Raw genomic sequence first — 18878 nt, forward strand, 5'->3', positions numbered from 1 at the left:
CCCCCCCCTTCAAACAGGCTGTTAAAGACTCACCTGCTTTGTTTACTAAAGGAACTCTCTGTGAATACTGCAATACTGCCCCAAGTCATTATTAAGTAGAGACTTGGAGCAACCTCCCTCATTCAGACACACCCTTTCTTTCAGAATTGATATGTCACGAAGGCTCCCAAATTAGTCAAACCCTCTCAGCTCGGCCCACGAGTCGAACAAGGAGTCTCCACAGTGTGAGTGGACAGGGGAGCGATCCGGGTGTTAAAGTGCTGGGTCAGAAACAGAACGCAAAAATAAATTGCGTGCAGCACATCCTCACCTGAAGGCACAATAGATACAATCTCCACGGGACCTTGACTTCAATCCACGCTGAAACCAAGACGGAGGAACGGTTGAGGAGACAGACGGAGGCCTCAGCACTGGAAACTGAGTCCAACACTGACGAGGTAAGACAGCAGCCCACAATAAGACTTCTATAAATAATACTCTATAATAATCTGATACTACTAAGCTATTAATACTACTAAATTACCATTATTACTACCTCAGGACAGTACCTGTAGTAGTACTCCAGGGCATTCACCTGACATCAGAAAAGTAGTTACCCACACAGCCTCGAATGGATCATGACAGTTTTAAATAGTAGCAGTCACGTGTAGGAATCTAGCACTTAGTGTTATGGTCATTTTTTTGTACAATTGTTTGGAACTAGTTTGTGTCTGTGCTGTTTGTTTGCATTGCACTGTGCTGTGTTGTGTTTTTGGTGCATGTTATATACTTGTCCCTATAGAAATCAACATCAAACACATATCTTAACAGGCATTTTTCACAGCAGACATTTTGACACAAACGAATGACGGCTGAATTCCATTTCGTGGCTTTCAGGGTCCTCGTATTGTGCAAGCTGGCTCACTCTTACAGGAACACTTCATTACAACGAAGCCATCATTAATGTTATTCGTCATTTCCAAGTAGTCTGTGAAAAAGTAAAAAAAAAAAATACCAGACATGTCCTGCTTTTAAAGTTATACTTCAATTAAAAATACATCAGGGATCTTATATTATATTATTGGTGTATTGACACTCGCTGATGTTGTAGCTGGTCAAAGTGGAGTTTTATACAGCTGGATTGTAAAATCACATTTTACCAGATGATATGATGATACTTTTTAATTGATTCATATGGATTATTTTGTAAAATTTCACAGTTCTATGCAAAGTAAGCAGTAGCTATATTAACTAGTAAACATTATAACTACAGTGAACATAAAATGAAATATAGCATAATATGAAAATACATGTACAAATTACCTTCCACTACTCTTTGTTGCTTTTACTATTAACATTACTACTCATACTATTGTGTGCGCTGTAGTTCGTGCTACTACTGTGATGTATTAATATACATATTTGCTCTCTAGAGTCATTATGACTATAAGATTTGAATATCTGATCATACTTAACGACTTTTCCTTTCTTTATAATGACGTCGAGACTGATGCCAATGTTGACTTATTTCAAATCGAGTTGCAGACAATAATCAACTACGGTGAATGCCTTTGTTTTCCCAGATATTCTCTGATAAAGCCTCCTTTTGTAATCGGATAAATGCAAAATTCACGTTTAGAGAAGAAAATGGCTGGAGACTTGTTTTGTGTTGTTGTTTTTCCATGACATTTAAATTTACATTTCGGGCATTTATCAAACGCTTTTGTTCAAAGGGACTTACAATAAGTACATTAGTCAAAAGAAAACAAATGTTAGGTCCTCATCGGAGTAAAGTAGTTGTTCAGCAAGGACTCTCTTTTTTACTGCCACCCTTCAACCTGTAATAACACACACACACACACACACACACACACACACACACACACACACACACACACACACACACACACACACACACACACACACGTGCATGCAAACAGGCTCATACAGACAGCCACTTAGAGCCATTTTGCTGAACAGACACAGAAAAAGGTGTGTTGTCAAACGGCCTTTTGTCCAAAGAACAGTGGAATGCAGCGATGAATGACCTAAGATTTTCATATCGGCTAAATGCTCCTGATATCAGTAAATAGTGAGGTGTTGAATGTGAGTCTACAAACAATAGGCTTGTGCCGCTTTCATTTCAACACACACACACACACACACACACACACACACACACACACACACACACACACACACACACACACAAATTATTATTGAAGTCGGTCATCTTTGCTCCTGTTTTGTTCTGCAAACATATGAAAATAAATCAGTGATCGGTTATTTATAGCTCCAAAAGCACTTATGAGAACGGCCGTATCACACCACGTTGGTCCATGTGCCGTTGTTTTGGATCTACTTGTCGGTAATCAGTGTTCACCCAAAGGTAGCCTGAGTATAATATCTTTGACTCACTTTTCTCATGCTTTTTAATGTTACATATGTCCTACTCTGCTGAGAGCAGCAGTGAATGAAAGTAGGTGAAGCTGATAAGAAAAGGCATCGTGTATTAAACAGATACACAAGTACACCACTTAGAAATGGGAAACAGGTGTATAATTTCGTCAAATCAAACACTGGCACAGAGCACCACTCCCAGCCCGGTGAGCTGTTCTCTTACTCATGCCATGATGAATACGCTCCAGCTACTTATCCTTTATCCACTTATTACACGTGTCCCACCCTTTATGCTCTATTCTATCACGCTTTCATTGGCAATGAACTCACGATCCATCTTGGAGACCTGATGTTTCTAAAAGGCAGTGGGTGTTGCAATGTGATAGCAGCGGAATTTAATCGTGCACATTTTGGAATTACAGTAAAACCCGACAAACCGTTTCATTTTGACTTGCAGCTGGAGTTTCACACACGGCTCTGATCTTCTTTATCTGTAGTTAAAGGTGGAGTAGATTGCTTTCCGATATTGTGAAAAGTATGGCTGACCCCTTTTGACCTGGATAGTTCCAAACATATAGATTCACCAGAGAATTGGAAATTGATTCTTACAGGTGTCGGAATAACAACTGAATTTTTGAGATACGCTAAAACAAATTGATGCACAAACAATAGCTTCAATTAGTTTAGCCTTTACAATGGCTCCAGTTTGCAAAGCTGAAATGACAGATTCCTGATTTCAAAGTAAGTCCCAGAAAAGTAAATACCATGGAATAAATGTCAAGTTTACTTTAGGATTGCTGCTGTTTAAATATTTGAGCATTTGGGTACGGTCGCAGCCATGCAGCTCTGTCAGTGACATCAAATGTCAGGTAAATTAGTTGACATTTTATGACAGCAGTGTTTTCTTCTTCCAGTGTTAAACAAACATGAGCATGGGGAGTCCGGGCTGCGAACACACAGGCTGCAGTGTTCACTCGCCCCTCTACATCAGCCACCCCCACGCCGACACCCAGATGGCCTGGCTGGACGAGCCCGAGGACGTCAAGCCGCCACGCAGCCTGCTGGGGCTGCCTGAGCTCAGCTGGCCGGGGGTGTACCTCCCCTGCTACGACAGGTTCACCATAGAGGAAAACCCCTGGATGCTGAGGATGACGGAGGCCCCGGTTCCCGCCGCTCCCCCCTGCAGGACCCCGGAGCTGGTCCCGGCCAAGCCCAGTCAACCCCAGGCCCCCGCGTCTGAGATGGAGGGTCAGGTGGAGGAGCGCTGTCTGGAGCAGGTCCAGACCATGGTGGTGGGAGAGGTGCTGAAGGATGTCGACACGGCTTGCAAGCTGCTCAACATTGCACCGGGTAGGACGGGATGGTCAACGTTGTGTAATTGTTATAGACAGAGTTGTTATGAAGAGAGATATTTGGATGGACCAACTTCTTTGTGTAAAATAAACCTCACATCAACATCCAGTGATACAGCTGGTGAGAATCCGAGGGCCGGCCCACCTTGTGCAAACTCTTCTGTTGACAGACAATCACCTCCACTTCTTAAGAACTCTTATCTCCTTCATCATATCATAACAGTGCACATGTGTTTATTTGCTTTGATACAGAATACTTTCTTGCATTGATCAGAAAGTATGAAACACTGCATTTAATTTGAAAGCCAGCAGTTTAGAGTGACATAATTTTTTTTTAGCCTTTTTAAAATGAAAGCAGCAGATTACTTTTTTGTCCCAAAATAGGGGTCAAACTCAAGACACACTGGTGCTTACATTTCCCATAGGTCAACTTGTAGCATCTGTTTGCCTACCTGCCGACTATATAGTTACATATTTCTTACTCAAAGACTAATAGTTTAACTTGTCAAATTAATTTCCGTCAAACCTTCTTCTGTTCTTCTGGGAACATCGTAACCGGCTGCAGCAGTCACTCTGACATGATCCCTTACAGTTACTCCAACCATTTAGTATTGCACTTTTCGTGATGTGATTCACACGTAGTTTTAAAAAGGATGGTCAAAATTGGAGATATCTAGATTATGAGTCTGGGTCAAAATCTTGATTAATGAATAAAACAAAAAACAGTGACCAATCTTTGTTATCAGACCATTAATGGTGGAAATTGTGTAATTTTTTAAGGTTTGAACATGTGGGGAGCTGTATAAAAATACATGCCTTTGTCTCATTGTGTTTCCCTCTTTAGACCCGTTGGACTGGAGCTGCGTTCACGTCCAGAAGTGGCTCCTCTGGACCGAGCATCTGTACAGGCTGCCGCAGGTCAACGCCATGTTTCAGGAGCTGAGCGGGAAGGATCTGTGCACCATGACGGAAGCAGACTTCAGACAGCGCTCCTCCCAGTTTGGAGACGTGCTGTATGCTCATCTGGACATCTGGAGATCTGGTAAGTACAACAGGAACATAATGAGTGAACCAAATGAGGAAGGGCACATTGTGGAGCAAATGTAGTGTGACCAAGAGCAGATTTAAGACTTGGCTTTAAGTATTCTGCCTGATGTAAACTGCTACTTGATTGTTCTTTTAGCTGCAGCCATGAAGGAGCGCAGCCCAGCCGAGGACAGCAAATCTGGTAAGTTCTTGGTTCCAACTAGTTAAAAACACTCCCTACTCACTGATTGTAACGCTGATGTAAAAAGAGGTGTATTGACATCTCTTTTCTGAATCCTACGCTAGCAGCGGAGGATGATTCCTGGTCAGATGTGATACGTACCTACCCCAGCCAGCCCATCCACCTGTGGCAGTTCCTCCGAGAGCTGCTCCTCAAGCCTCATAAGTACAGCCGCTGCATCCGCTGGCTCAACAAAGAGAAAGGTATGGTGACACAACATTATAGTGCGCTAGAAACGGATTAGAAATAGGGGGACTTAAAGTTACGCTGCTTAAAAGAACAACATACAACATTTGAGTTAATATGCCCATTGGTCTTTTTGCCAAGAGTCTGATGAGAAGATCGATACCTCTCACAGGTCTTTGCGCTAAATATGAAGCGGCATGTAGCAGGTTGTTAGCTTTAGCTTAGCATTAAGACTGGAAGAAGGGGAAGCAACTTTAAGCCTTGATATCATTTAATGGATGAGTTATATAAAATAACGTACAGTTGTCACCAATGGGGATGTTAGTGATAGAGACCAAACGGCTTTCTGTACCTGGCTGTAAGCTTGTTTTTCTGCTGTAAAGTTGAGCATTTAAACACAACGTTCTATGGAGATTTGCTTGTGTTTGTAGCCAGCCCCAAGTGGTCATTTGAGGAAGTACAGTTTTGGGCACTTCGCAGCACCAGCACGAATCTCCTCTGTGAACCACAACTAATTGTTTTTATACTTGTTTTGGAACACACTAGATAAAATGTGTTAAAAAGTGAGCTTTAGAGGTGTTGGTGGGAACTTACCTTTAGATAGAGCCAGGCTAGCTGTTTCCCTGCATTTCCACTCTTTGTGCTAAGCTAAGCTAACCGACTCGAAAGTGATGACATTTTCTTTCTCCTGTCCAAAGGGATTTTCAAAATAGAGGACTCCGCTCTCGTAGCCAGGCTATGGGGGATCAGGAAGAACCGCCCAGCTATGAACTATGACAAACTGAGTCGCTCTATACGCCAGTACTACAAGAAAGGCATCATCCGGAAGCCCGATGTCTCACGCAGACTGGTGTATCAGTTCGTCAACCCCATATGATGAAGAGGATCGGCTGATCCCAAGAGAACGAGCTGAGGAGGAACCACAGATATGCTGGTCATACAGTAGAAGTAACACGGACTCCGAAGCCTGTTCGTTCATTGTACTTGATGTTTCATTTCAATTGTAAAGACTGCCTACTTAACTATGCACTCCTGCCTATCAACACTCTACTTTATTATTCTTAACACTGATTTTTATTTTGTCTTTAGCACTCTTGTTTGAAATGGATTTTTTGGAGTGTTTGATTTCTCAAAAGGATAGGTATTTCTTCCAACTACGGAAACATTTACAAGAAATAATGCTTTTTTGCATTCTTGCCAAATTGATATCACTCTCATATCCACACAATACTTAGTGAGGGCAGTCAACTAGCTTAGCTTAGCATAAAGAGTGGAAACACCTGGCCTGGCTCTTTCAAAAGGAAAAAAAAAAAAAAAAATCTGCCAATGAGCACCTCAAAAGAGCTTTATGGGTTCTGATACCTTTGGACAGAGCTAGGCTAGCTCACTGTTTTTGTGCTAAGCTAAGCTAAGCGAACCAGCTGCTGGCTCCAGCTACATGTTTAACATTGAGGGGTGTCGATCTTCTCATCCGACGCTTGGCAAGAAAGCGAACGAGCGTTATTTCCGTTATTTCACGTCAAACTATCCCTTTGAATCCTCTTTTTTAAAATAATGACACTCCTCCGTTATTCCCATTCAAGTGTCATAATTTTTAGAAGTTGCAGAGCAATGCCAAAGTAAGTGAATGTTTTATTAAACATGCCTCAATCTATAATCCTTTTTTACATTTCTATCTTTGGGATTATGTTCACGATCCAGAATAAAGCAATATATTATCAAACGTTGCCTCCTGTGAAAGTAGAAACAAAGAGATAGCCGGTACAAATAACACACAGACACTCACTTTTGTTTTTTCTTTCAACAAACTTGTTTCCCCCTTTCGGACCAATATCGCAATATTGACACCATCACAACAAATTTGAGTCAGGTTTTTCATCACTATTGTCATTATTATCTGTGATCATAATCATCTTTATGCATATTTAAATTAACTTCTTGTTACATCAAGATGAACAGGCACTACACCAGTTAGGAGATAAAAGTACATCACTAACTATGAACATACATCTTCTAGACCGCTAATATAGGGTTTCCGCAACATGAGCTGCTGTCCCCCGTGTGCATAAGGAAGAGATCATCAACATAAAAAAGCATTTACATGTACACCTTTTTACTGCCTCAACGTGGTTAGGTCTCATTTTTCAACTCAACACAGTTGTACAGTTACAATAGAATATAATCTTTAAATTACATCATCATATACAAATCTGACAGCGTGGGATAACGTCACGCTTTTTATGATACACTGACAATTCCATTGCAATGAAATTCATACAATATGGTACCTATTACTTAATATGTTTTCCATTGCTGTTATTTTTAATGAATCACATTTACATGTATAACACTAAATCTTTTTTTAATAGTCCATCACTTGCATTTTTTTTTATAACTTTTTTTTAAAATCTGTTAACATTTACACAACTCATACACACTGGATGATGTTTTTCCCCCAAAATATTAACCTGGTAATGTGGATTATGTTTGAACTTGCATGTTCCGTGAATATCGTGTGTGTGTGTGTGTGTGTGTGTGTGTGTGTGTGTGCATACGTGAATCGAGGAAGTAGTACAGTTAATGATAGGAGTCCTTTTTGCTATGCTGGACAGCTTAATCTAAGACACAACTTGTGAGCTGGTGATGTGTTTCTTCTCATGTGTGAGACCCAAACCTGTCAAATCCTGTTCCAGACACTGAGCTAAACACATCTGACTACCGTTGGTACGGTGAAATTTTAAAAACTTCAGGACAACTAAGTCATAAAAAGCATCTCTCAAATCCAATCAGGGATTTGGGTGCAGCTCACATGATAACGCACTAATCAACACCTGATGAATGCACCTGCTGCTATAAATTTAATGTCTATGGATTAAGTTAAAGTATTTAAACAGAGCCGTCAGTTTACAGTCAGTGCAGCACTGGTGATAAATGCAGTGTTTCTGCAGACAAATGAAGTTTGGGTGGACTGGGAGGCAGCTACAAGTTGATCCTCACTGAAGCTGTTTCACATGTGATATGCGAGTTATTGCATGGAGAGAAAACAGATAGTTGATGGTATTGGGTCATTCTTTGGCTCAGCAGGGAAAATGGGCCACATAACTAGTGCTTTTTGCTAGGTAGGGCTTTAAATGACTGTGGAGAACCATGTTCAGACAACATGCCCTCTTTCAAGCCCAAACACTAGTACATTCATGTCCTGTTGAAGAGGCTTCGATCTTCAGGCAACTGTCTGTAGCACAGTAACGCATTGACATGCCTCCATTGCCCCTGTATGCCCTCCACCCCCACCCTGGAAGAAAAGTGCCCGGCACACATTGTTCAGAACCCACCTCTCATACCGCAGTGGCAACCTCAACTAGATGACTTGATCCGCTCTGAGGGAAAGTATCACTCGTGTTTCTTGTTCGCGGTAGTGGATTGAAACGAGACCTGAATCACTGAACCAAGAATGAAAGCTTCTGCAGAAAGTGTACATCCTTTCCTTGGATTGCGTGGAGATGATTTTTTTTTTGTCGAGTTTGTGATGCTAAGAAAAGAAATATATCATAAACAAAAACAAACAAACATGAAATCAGGTCTTCAACAAGCTTCCTTTCATGATAACAGAAGCATGTCCAGAAGAACGTGATGCGGGAAAAAAAAGAAGTGAACTCTGCATTTGTAGTTGAACAGTTGCATCAAGTTGTAGCCTAAACGAGGCTGCAGGATTCAGGGAATGCAAGTTTTTTTTCCTTTTTTTTTTTTTTTTTGCATAGCGCATGCTGCTATGCAAAGTTCAGAAACAGTTAAAAACACATAGCACTGCACACACTGGAAAAGAGGTCGGACCAAATCACAAAGAAAAACAAAAAAAACGAGAAAAAAAAAATAGAGGATACTGTTTGTGGTACTTTTAACACTACACAGCATTCCAGATGTAAGAATGACGACTGACCACACACAGCATTTAAAAATGCTACACAAAAAATGGCATCACACTGTATATACACAATGCAGGTTTAGAGAAGCTTGTCTTTGTCGAATGGGCGTAACTGATTATATTATCTTCCCATGTTCACAAGAGGACAGACTGCAGTGTACTGCAAGTTTAAATAAGCTGCATCTTAAGTTAAATACAGCTACACAGAGAAGCAATGTGTTCCTGCACTTGTCTTGATGTTATAGTTTAGTGTGTATATACTGGAATAACTGCTGCTCCTGTTTTTAAATGTGTAAGTCCACCCACCCCAAAATGCAGGATAAAATATATTATACCGATATATTGTCTTTTAGGTTACTAAGTTTTTATTTAGGCAAGACTGCTTGGCGCATCTGTTGGGCAAGGGATGTGTTGCTCTTAAGTCTCTGGCTATGTGCGATGCAATTGGACGGGACAGTTCAAGCTGCCTCCAATGGCGTGTCCTTGTCCAGTAACGTGACTAAATTGGCTCGACGTAATTGGCCGGGTACAGTCCCTCTCGGCCGGTATCCAAACGACCTCTACACCAGCCTTGCTCATCCTCGTCCTCAGTCTTGGTCAGTTCTTCACCTGTGAAGGAGACAGCACTCCTTTTATCAACAACGCAGTCCTTTGTGAAACGCTGAATGTAAACTTAGAATGAAGACATTTCTTTGGATTAAAGAATTATTAAAATACTTATTGATGTAATGTCTGTGTTTGTACTGTGATGTAAGCAGAAATATAGAAACGTAGAAATGTTTTGACATATTGGGAGGGTTCGATGAGAAGGTCGAAATGACATTTGTGCTTGTTCAGTAAATATTAGCTTTCACTTGTTCTGCTGTTTAAGATTATTCTCCACACTGCATGGAATTAAACTGTGGTAGAGACATAAAGAAGTCATGCTTTTGTTTTGTTTGTTTAAAGAACAAGTGTGTAGGATTTGCTGACATCTAGCAGGACAACTGAAACTTCTCCTGTGTGCTAAATGTGTAGGAGAACTACGGCGGCTGACATGAAAACGTGAAAAGCCATATTTTCCTGCCAAAGCTTTGAGACAATAACAGCAGAAAGGTGCTCACGGAGCGCAAAGATGAGTAATTGCAAGCAAATCCTCTTTGTCATACCCCCAAGGACAAGCACAATGCGTTTTGTTGAGTAACAGTAAATGTAAATAGAAACTTTGTTTGTCGACAAGAAAAGTCTGCAGGCCATCTTTGTTTTTTTTTTCTTCCCTCGGAAAAGAACAAAGAAACAAACACATTTCGCATGGAGCTATAAGACGTCTTTAAAGACCTTTGAAGTCATTGCCAGATATCCATGAGATGATTTCAATCCTCCTGATTTCAAACGGCGTGGTTCTAAAGAGAAGCTGGATGTGTAGTAGGGGAATCAAGATGAAGATGCACAGCTGTGGCTTCTTCAGTAGTTATTTTTCTGTGTAAAGCTGTTTTTAAATGGTTAGTTGTTGTGGGCCTCTAAAGCACCCCCCACCCACCACCACCACTTCCCAAAGAGCTTATCTTAATTGGTGGCAGCGGTCTGTAATTTGTTTTCCATGTGGCGATTATTGACTAATCACTGCTATCTACTCTATAGAGGAAGGGAGCTTTACAATAGAAACCAGGACAGAGTTGGTGATTTTTGACCACCTGTGTGAGCTACAGCCACACACATCATAAAAACAAGTGTCCCAACATTAATAAGTCCAATAACTTATGGAAAAACATGAACTGTATGCAAATTAAATCATATCACCTGTGTCACCGACAGTTACCTGCTTTGAAGGTGAGCTCATCTTGTTCCTGGCCTTCGTAATCATAGAGAGCGCGGACACGGACCCCGCCCGCGCCCCCGCCCCCGCTCCCGCCCCCGCTCCCGCCCCCGCCCCCTTTCCCAGTGCTGGAATCGTCTTCGAAGGAATTGCCGTTCCCGCCGTTTTCGTTGCCGGAGTACGAAGCGGGCTGCTCATCGTCGGACCACTCAGTCGAATAAGCTTGGTTTTTTTCATAGCTGCTCACACTGGAGGACAGAGGGAATATGGAGGATGAGATTTCATGTTAAAAAAAACGAAATACTAAAAGCATTTTTTAGAATAATCACATGAAAAGTTCAAAGCCAACGATCAATTCCAACCTACCACACAGATCTAAACTCTAGTCATTTAAAAAGAGATAAAGTATGTATTTGCGACACATTTTTAAAGATGTATGTACAGTTAGACGAAATGGTTGGGAGTGAAAGCTGTAGTCAGGACGTATTGACAGAAAGACTAACACATTGTTGGTTTGGTCTTTTCATGAGATTTGTTGACAAACAAATCAATATCAGATCCACCGGTCTATATCATTTGACCTTTAGTTCACGCTGTACAATTTACTGATGACATTTGTCACAAAATATTATTTCATGATGAAATAAGAGTGTGCTCCAATGGGATGGGACTGTCAACAACTGATTAATAACCTGCTGCGGTCACCAGGTGGAGCCACATGGTCAGTGCTCGGAGTGGGTGGGGCTCCGTCTGGTTTCTTCTTCTTTGGAGGAGCACTGGCCTGGTCTGGGTTGTATTCCTGGAGATGAGAATGAAAGGAGAAGTAGAATAGAGTACTAACTTAAGAGGAGAGGTTTTCTAATGTTTGTGTATGGAGGTGTACGCTCGGTACCTCAAACGCAGGCCAGTTCATATGCATCCCGGGGCCGTGGTTGTTGCTGAACCACTTCAGGTCCTCTTGTGTGTTTGCCCCCAGGATCGTGCGCTCCAGTTCTCTGTATATATTTCCGTAGCTGAGGAGAGGGGAAAAGTGGAACAAATGGTGAGGATGAAAAGTGCCAGAAGAGACCCGGGGCCTGCTGCCAACTTGGCAACGGAACCCAAAATGTAGTTCAAATTCTGGGTTGAGAGAGATCCAACATTGGGGTCACGACAAGAATGAAGTGTCTCCCTGAGTTTTCTGCCGAAGTCCTCAACAGCTGAAGTATTTGGCCGGAATATTCCTAATAATCCTTTGAGAGGATATTATTGTTCATGCTGTGAGCCTTCCAAATCTCTGCAATATGTAATTTTCATTAAATTACAGGATAATAATCCACCTAGTTTTCATATATAAATGCAGTAAGAAATTGTTTAATGACATAAAAATGATTGTTTTTTCCCCAAAGCTTGAACATTAAATAAATAGATGCTGTATTGGTTTGAGTTATACAGGCCATTTTAAACAAAACAGAAAATGCAATTTTCATAACAACATTTCGGAAAGATGTTCTCTGTAAAAGCCAATGATATATTGTACTGTCTGATGTTTAATGGAATTAAATTCAAGCCAGTACATGAATACATATTGGTGGTGACCACGATCATACTGAAGTTGAATTTGAAATTAAATCTGACATACGAGTCATTAAGGTTTTAACAAATTATATTCATTCACAGAAAATAATCTGAATTTGTCTTCTTATAAGTGGAATCTGGAAATAATGTATTCAGAGTGATTAAGGAGAGTAAGTCATCATTTCTTCTCCTAGTTTCACTGGAAAAATCCAGACGACAAATGAGGTCATGAATAGTAAATGAAGAGATCTCTAATCAAACAAATCCGAAGTGCGTTATGACACCAGTCAGGATGAAGTACACCAGCTTGAATGATCCCTGGCATCAGGTCTGGGCCTGTTTGTAAGACAATTACAAAGTAATCTTTAAATATATCAAGGACTTCTGTGGCAGCAGGATTTGGAAACACTTGTCCATGCATTCATCCCCAGTCCACTCGACTACTGTAACTGTGCCTTCACAGGTCCTGGACACACAATTAGACAGCTGCAGCTGATTCACAGCACTGCTGCTGCTGCTCGAGTCCTCACTGAGAGCAAGAAAGTGGATCACATCACTCCAGTTCTTCTCCACTACAAAATGCTTCTGTCGGTTTTTAATGACCGAATGGTTTAGGGCCAAATTACAGTCTGGGAGAGGTCTGCTTTCTGTCTCCAGAGTCAAACTTAACATGAGGAAGCAACGTTCATTTTTTATGCTCCATATATCTGAAAAGAAAGTCCCAGAAACCTGCAGGTCAGCTGCATTTTAATATTACATCTTTTAAATGAACTGGTTTAATACTTTTCTGCCATTTATCAAATTATTTCTTACAGTATCTTTTATTCTTGCATGTTAAAAACTGTCTGATTCTATTATAGCTTATATGTTTTTTCTATTCTCTTGGTTTCTTAAATTATTGTTTTAAATTGTATTTAAATGTCCTTTCATATTGTATTTCTTTTGCACTTTGTCTTTTGATGCTTTATGCAAAGTACTTTGAATTGCCTTGTTGCTGAAATGTGCTACATAAACAAACCAACCAACCAAAGGTAGGCAGGTTTGGTTAGAGACCCTGAAAATCACTCTGTCGAGGGTTGCTGCTTTGTTGTTACACGCAGGTTAAAAAACAGCCCGGAATATGACAAGCATTCAACTCAAACAAAATTCAGTTTGGCAGAAACGTCACTGACGTAATAATCAATCAATTAGTGAACGCTAATGAGAAATGCATGCCTGGTTGAGAAGTGTGTTGAGATGAATCAATTTGAAGCAAAGCGGGCTGAATGTGACACAACAAATCAAACTCATCCATTAGAAAATGTGTTTGCAATGTTGCTATTTCTGATTAAAAGCAAAGACACAGTATGTCGCATGCAGTAAAACTATGAATTTACATCAGATTGAGGGGCGATAATGCAGGGAATTGATGCTGTAGCAAGAAACGTATATAGATGGTGGTAAAATATGCAATACTTCTGTTTTACCTTTATTGAACTAAATCATAAGTCCTAAACTGAAGCTCCTAAACCAGCAGCTCTATGAAACAGAAATAAACCGGTACGCCTCCGCCCGGCTAACCTTTGGTTCTCGGTGAGGTTAAGATGCCGTTTGATGTCCAGCAAGGCCTCCTTGAGGAAGGTCAGCCTCTTGACTTCATGCTGCTGGCACTGGTCAAACACCTGCTCCATGCACTCCATGTACTGCGGGGTGCACTTATTCAGCTCCTCCAGAGACTTCTCATACTTTTCTTTAGCCTGAGACGACAACAAAAACAAACAAAATCACATAACGATAACTGAAGCCTCCGTGGAAAAGAAAACACCATGGTTTCATGTACTCATCTTTAAAAGGGCTAAATATCGGATTCTATAACCGAAAACATCACGTTATAAAAGGCGAAAACCATCTTTTGCCTTTACGCTGCATAAGTCTATCATAACACAACACCATAAACCGGTTATTTGAATAAGAATATGTCAAAATGACCTGATTAATTAGCCTGATCAATAGCCATTTAACCCCCTGCCAGGTCACCAATATAAAGCTGCTGTGACAAAGAGCCTAGTAAGATACGACAAGATTATTCTTTTGTTGTTTTCTTGTACAAAAAGCAATAACTTGATTTTTCAAACTCAAGAACTAAAGACTTTTATCTTATTGTCCCAGCCTCGTTCTCACCTTCTGCACATCCTGTTTGCATTTGTCCACCTTCTCGTGGAGTTTCTTCTGCTGGTCCGCCGTGACAGAAGCCTCGGTCTTGCCGTTGGCCTCTCGGGCGGCAGCCAGCTTCTCCTCCTTGCAGGCCATGTGGTACGACTTCTTAGCTGCCTCCATCTGTAGGTCCAAACACAGGCACCGTCAGCATCTCGCATACATTATCTAATTTGACCAAAAGGGAACATGAGGAAGGAAGTCACTTCGACGTATCTCAAAGTAGGAGTGACCTTGCCCAGACACGATACTACATTTTAATGTCATCAGTAAATATAGCATTATGTCCACGACCGGAGCCTTTTTTTTAAAGCTAATTAGGGTAAAAGACTAGAATGAGTACAAACATACAAAACAACTGAGTTCATGTCATTTTATTTATTTTGAACACTTCCCAAGGGGAAATACCAATTTCCTCAACAGACCCATGTGACATGTCTTCAATAGAGAGTTGAGACAACCCAGTCAGGCCTGTGTCTAATGGGGTCTAAGTCCATACAGATCCAGCCCCAAGGCACTGAACAAACAACCTGCTACATCAGTGCATCGAGACAGAGCATAGGTATCACAACGGTTATGAAGTGAACACAAGCTGTTCTGTTACACGGATGATGACTCATAGAAAAATGTGTTTCCACCCCCCTCACCTCCTTGAGCTTTTTGGCCCACGGTTTCTGAGCCTTCTTGAAGCCCTCATCCGCCTCCTTGGCCTCTTTGAAGCCTCCGATCATTTGCTTGTGATAGGCTTCCTTCTGCCAGTTCTTCACCTTCTCCACGTCCTCGTTCACCAGGCCGTTCTTCACCTCCTGGTGCATCTCACTCACCTTTTCTGCCTCGGTCATCACACCCAGCCAGGCTCTCTCCACGGAGCCGTACTGTGGGCCTGGTGGCGGCACAAAATCATTCATTCCAGATCAAATATTTAGTGCAGCGACACGCGGCCAGATATTACCGGAGAGCAAACATCAAACTGTGTAAACTGTGCAAATTGAAAGACAGCGTAAGTCCGTTCATGTGTTATTTAGCTATTTGGTTTTATTGACTCCCACGTGCTCACCTTTCTCAATGAGCTGTCTCCATCTCTTGGACCAACCGGTAAGCTGATCACCGTATGCTTTTTCTATCTTGGCACGTTCCTGCAGGCAGCCCATGAGGTCATTGCAGAGCCGATGGCCATCATCAAATCTCTTGACAGCACGTTTGTAGTTCCCCACCTGAGAACACCGAATCAAAGAGGTTAGAGGAACAGAAAGCAAACCTGTCTTTATTTATATTACAGGAGAAAAAACAAAACAAAATACATATCTACATCAATATATATATATATATTTTAAAACTGATACATTTTATTTTTATATATCAGTGGTATACTACTTAAAATATAGGATTATATGCTTCAAGAATGTTATTATAATATATATAAACTATATATGTTAAAAAATATACGTGTGGAGGGAGATGTTAATGATTTTACATCTTTATAATTAACAGAAAAAACCTGTTTATATTTTGCTCTAATAGTTCCTGACATTCATTTCCTTACTGATAACCTAAATGGTACTTTGGAAGCAGAAGCAGGTAAGATGGAAATTGGCAACCCTTACTTCCTTTGTTTGACATTGTCCCATTTTATAACACAATAATATAATATAATACATTATTCCTATAATGCATGTTAACCAGCACTGTTTTGGATATATTTATAAATATATGTCCTGAAATATAAAATGTTTTTTTGTTTTCCTGCTCAGTCAAACATACCAGAGTTACTGCTTATAACTTATTTTACTTTTCTTTCGGATTTTTCTCACTACCTTAAGTGATGCGGCCTTAAAAGAGCAGAGCAGAGCCGTGTGGCTCCGCCTCCTCAGTGCCTGCAGGGGGCGTGAGCTCATGGTGCATGATGAAGGGAGGGTAGTGAGGAGGGGGTGGGGGTTGCTCGTGCCTGTGCATGTGTAGTTATGCAATGACATGGGCTTGTGTTTGTGTGTGTATGACTGTGTGTGTGTGTGTGTGACTACTTTAATCCTCTCGAGTGGTGTAATGCAGGCAGACACATTCTCAGGGAAGAACGTCGATGTAGAGACAGAAATACATACAATCCACAGACTGCGTTACGCTGCAAACACATACAGTCATACGCATCATCAAATACATAACTCGTGATGAGAGCCTGTGTGATGCGTTGGCTGTCTGCGGCGCTGCGATTGGTCCCGACACGAGCATGTGTGGTTACTGTTTGAGATGAGAGAGCTGCAGGGAGGGCAGTGAGACGGGTGTGTGACGGCATGCGTTTTGGCCTGTGTGACAGCCAAGTCGCACCCACAACAACACACAGGTGGACTGGTTCTACATACATGAAAACACACTTGAGCGCCTGTATTTTGCACGCTGTGGCGATTACATCATGGTTTTGTTGAGTTTTGAGCCCAATTGTATCAAATATGAACATGTTTGGTAACATTTATAAGCCGAGAGCTGACCTGAGCTGTGTTGCTAGTACACAGATGCGATAGGCAGGTGCATGTGGTGAAAGGCCGCCTCAGAGCGACTGATTACTGAGGCTCTTTGTCTCCGTCTCTGTGGCAGACGAGCCACAATACAAAGAAGACTCTGTACTGAGGGAATTCATTGCCACTAATTTGCCGTGGGTAAAAAGCACACACACTGCATCTCAGCACAAGAAGCGGAGACGGACTGAACTTGTATGATGTTGTGTTTTTGGGGCACAAATATGATTTACAATATAATGACAAAATAACTGCAATATATTAAATAAGAAAAGGGCTGTGTTGAAGAAGTGTCTGTAATAGCATCTTATTATGCACTCACCTCTGTGACAAAGTTCTTTTACACTAGTCACTAAATTCGTTTTTGATAGATTTCTTTTAACAGAAATCCAATTTATTGGAATTTTTAGCTCATACTTTTAACGTACTATAAGTATATTTATCTCTTCACACTTTAATGTATTTTTTTCCCCCTGGCAGGAATGAGCTTCATCAAGTCACTGGAAAAGCATAAGCATGTTCACAAATTTAGATGTGAAAATGAGGATAATGCAAGAGCGTCTGGATAATGACTCTCTATTTATTACCCTATTTAAAGCTGAATGTGTCAAACCAGCTAGCTATAAAGGCACTGCTGCCAAATGGCAACTGTTTTACAGTCGAGTTTTTAGCTGCACTTCTTCTTAATGAGATGGAGGAATTCTTTACCAGGTCACCTTCATTTTGGGAAATATGCTCGGATGAGAAGATTAATCCCGCTCTAATATCTGTCTCTTAAACACGAAGCTCATCCAGCAGCTAGTTAGCGTAGCTTAGCATTAAGTGTTGAAAACAAGGCAGATCTTACTACTGGCAAGTTTGCTTTTGCTTTAAAGCGTAAGGCCATGCTTATTTTTGTATAAGCCCTGGCAGATCAACCCTCTGTGTGAGCCTCAGTGGTGAAGCCGATCTCATTTTCATGATTTCAGTGGTGACCAGAAAGTACCACAGGATGATCAACACGAGTCAAAGAAAAGGGTACGAGTTTGGGTTGAAAACCCATCAGAACAGCCACGACGGTTTGGTGTGTACCTCCCAGAAGCTGTCCATGGTGTCGTCAGCACCTGCACATTCATCGTAGGAGCCAGACATTTTCCTGGATGTGGCAAAGCACTCTAATGACTAAACCTGTCCTCTGCCGCAGAGCTGGGTTCCTCATGCACTGAAAGACAACAAAGAGAACAACACGTTACACAAACACGAGAACAAAGGAGTACAGTGAGTGTGCATGGGCAGACATTAGACGGCCATACTGTGCAACGCCGCGGAGAAGATGTGTAGGGGAACATTCCTGGTCACGGGAGGAAACCTTTCCGCGCATGGGTTTTCCATTCGAGACGTTTATAATAATGAGATAAAAATAGTCTCCTCTGCCATGCATACAGCGCCATGCCCTGAGGAACGAGAGAGGGCATCTTATATTGGCGTGTCCTAGAAAAGATACCAGAGAGAGAGAGTGGAGCACCACGGCAGCCATGACCCCAAATCCTTCCACTGTGCAAATACTCGTTCATTAGACACATTACATATCACACACACACACACACACACACACACACACACACACACACACACACACACACACACACACACACACACACACACACAGCAGCTCCATCTATATTTGTCATATTACTGAAATCTTTATTCAATGCTAAATCGTATCATTTAAAAAGAA

The 18878-nt window shown here is 41.3% G+C and overlaps 2 protein-coding genes across 5 annotated transcripts in view; one reads left to right on the forward strand and one right to left on the reverse strand.

Moving 5' to 3' along the window:
* Window positions 1–216: 216 nt before the first annotated feature.
* LOC311017376 (SAM pointed domain-containing Ets transcription factor-like) lies at window positions 217–7327 on the forward strand. Of its 2 annotated transcripts, none has more exons than XM_084015666.1 (6): window positions 217–437; window positions 3294–3729; window positions 4576–4773; window positions 4915–4959; window positions 5064–5201; window positions 5883–7327. In XM_084015666.1, exons 2-6 carry the CDS (start codon window positions 3306–3308, stop codon window positions 6059–6061), a joined length of 984 nt encoding a protein of 327 aa, XP_083871792.1. In that variant the 5' UTR covers window positions 217–437; window positions 3294–3305; the 3' UTR covers window positions 6062–7327. The 2 variants fall into 2 exon arrangements, with proteins under 2 accessions (XP_083871792.1, XP_083871793.1); XM_084015667.1 differs by having other exon boundaries at window positions 5067–5201.
* Window positions 7051–18878, reverse strand: part of pacsin1a (protein kinase C and casein kinase substrate in neurons 1a) — a 28015-nt gene continuing 16187 nt past the window's right edge. For 2 of the 3 annotated variants that reach the window (XM_084015656.1, XM_084015657.1), the window contains 9 exons: window positions 18233–18362; window positions 15709–15865; window positions 15299–15534; window positions 14619–14774; window positions 14019–14194; window positions 11794–11914; window positions 11594–11700; window positions 10905–11149; window positions 7051–9715 (listed from right to left, as the gene is read on the reverse strand). In XM_084015656.1, the coding sequence (XP_083871782.1) occupies window positions 9606–9715; window positions 10905–11149; window positions 11594–11700; window positions 11794–11914; window positions 14019–14194; window positions 14619–14774; window positions 15299–15534; window positions 15709–15865; window positions 18233–18292 (1368 nt within the window). In that variant the 5' untranslated portion in view covers window positions 18293–18362 and the 3' untranslated portion in view covers window positions 7051–9605. The remainder of the gene's footprint in view (window positions 9716–10904; window positions 11150–11593; window positions 11701–11793; window positions 11915–14018; window positions 14195–14618; window positions 14775–15298; window positions 15535–15708; window positions 15866–18232; window positions 18363–18878) is intronic. The other variant, XM_084015658.1, reaches the window with a different exon arrangement.

Source organism: Eutrigla gurnardus, assembly GCF_963514095.1.
Source record: "Eutrigla gurnardus genome assembly, chromosome: 8".
NCBI classification, from domain to species: domain Eukaryota; kingdom Metazoa; phylum Chordata; class Actinopteri; order Perciformes; family Triglidae; genus Eutrigla; species Eutrigla gurnardus.

Coding starts and splice junctions, on each gene's coding strand:
- LOC311017376 (XM_084015666.1), top strand. CDS start 3,306: ATGAGCATGGGGAGTCCGGGCTGCGAACACACAGGCTGCAGTGTTCAC. Junction 3,730..4,575: donor GCTGCTCAACATTGCACCGG/GTAGGACGGGAT, acceptor TTCCCTCTTTAG/ACCCGTTGGACTGGAGCTGC. Junction 4,774..4,914: donor TCTGGACATCTGGAGATCTG/GTAAGTACAACA, acceptor TTGTTCTTTTAG/CTGCAGCCATGAAGGAGCGC.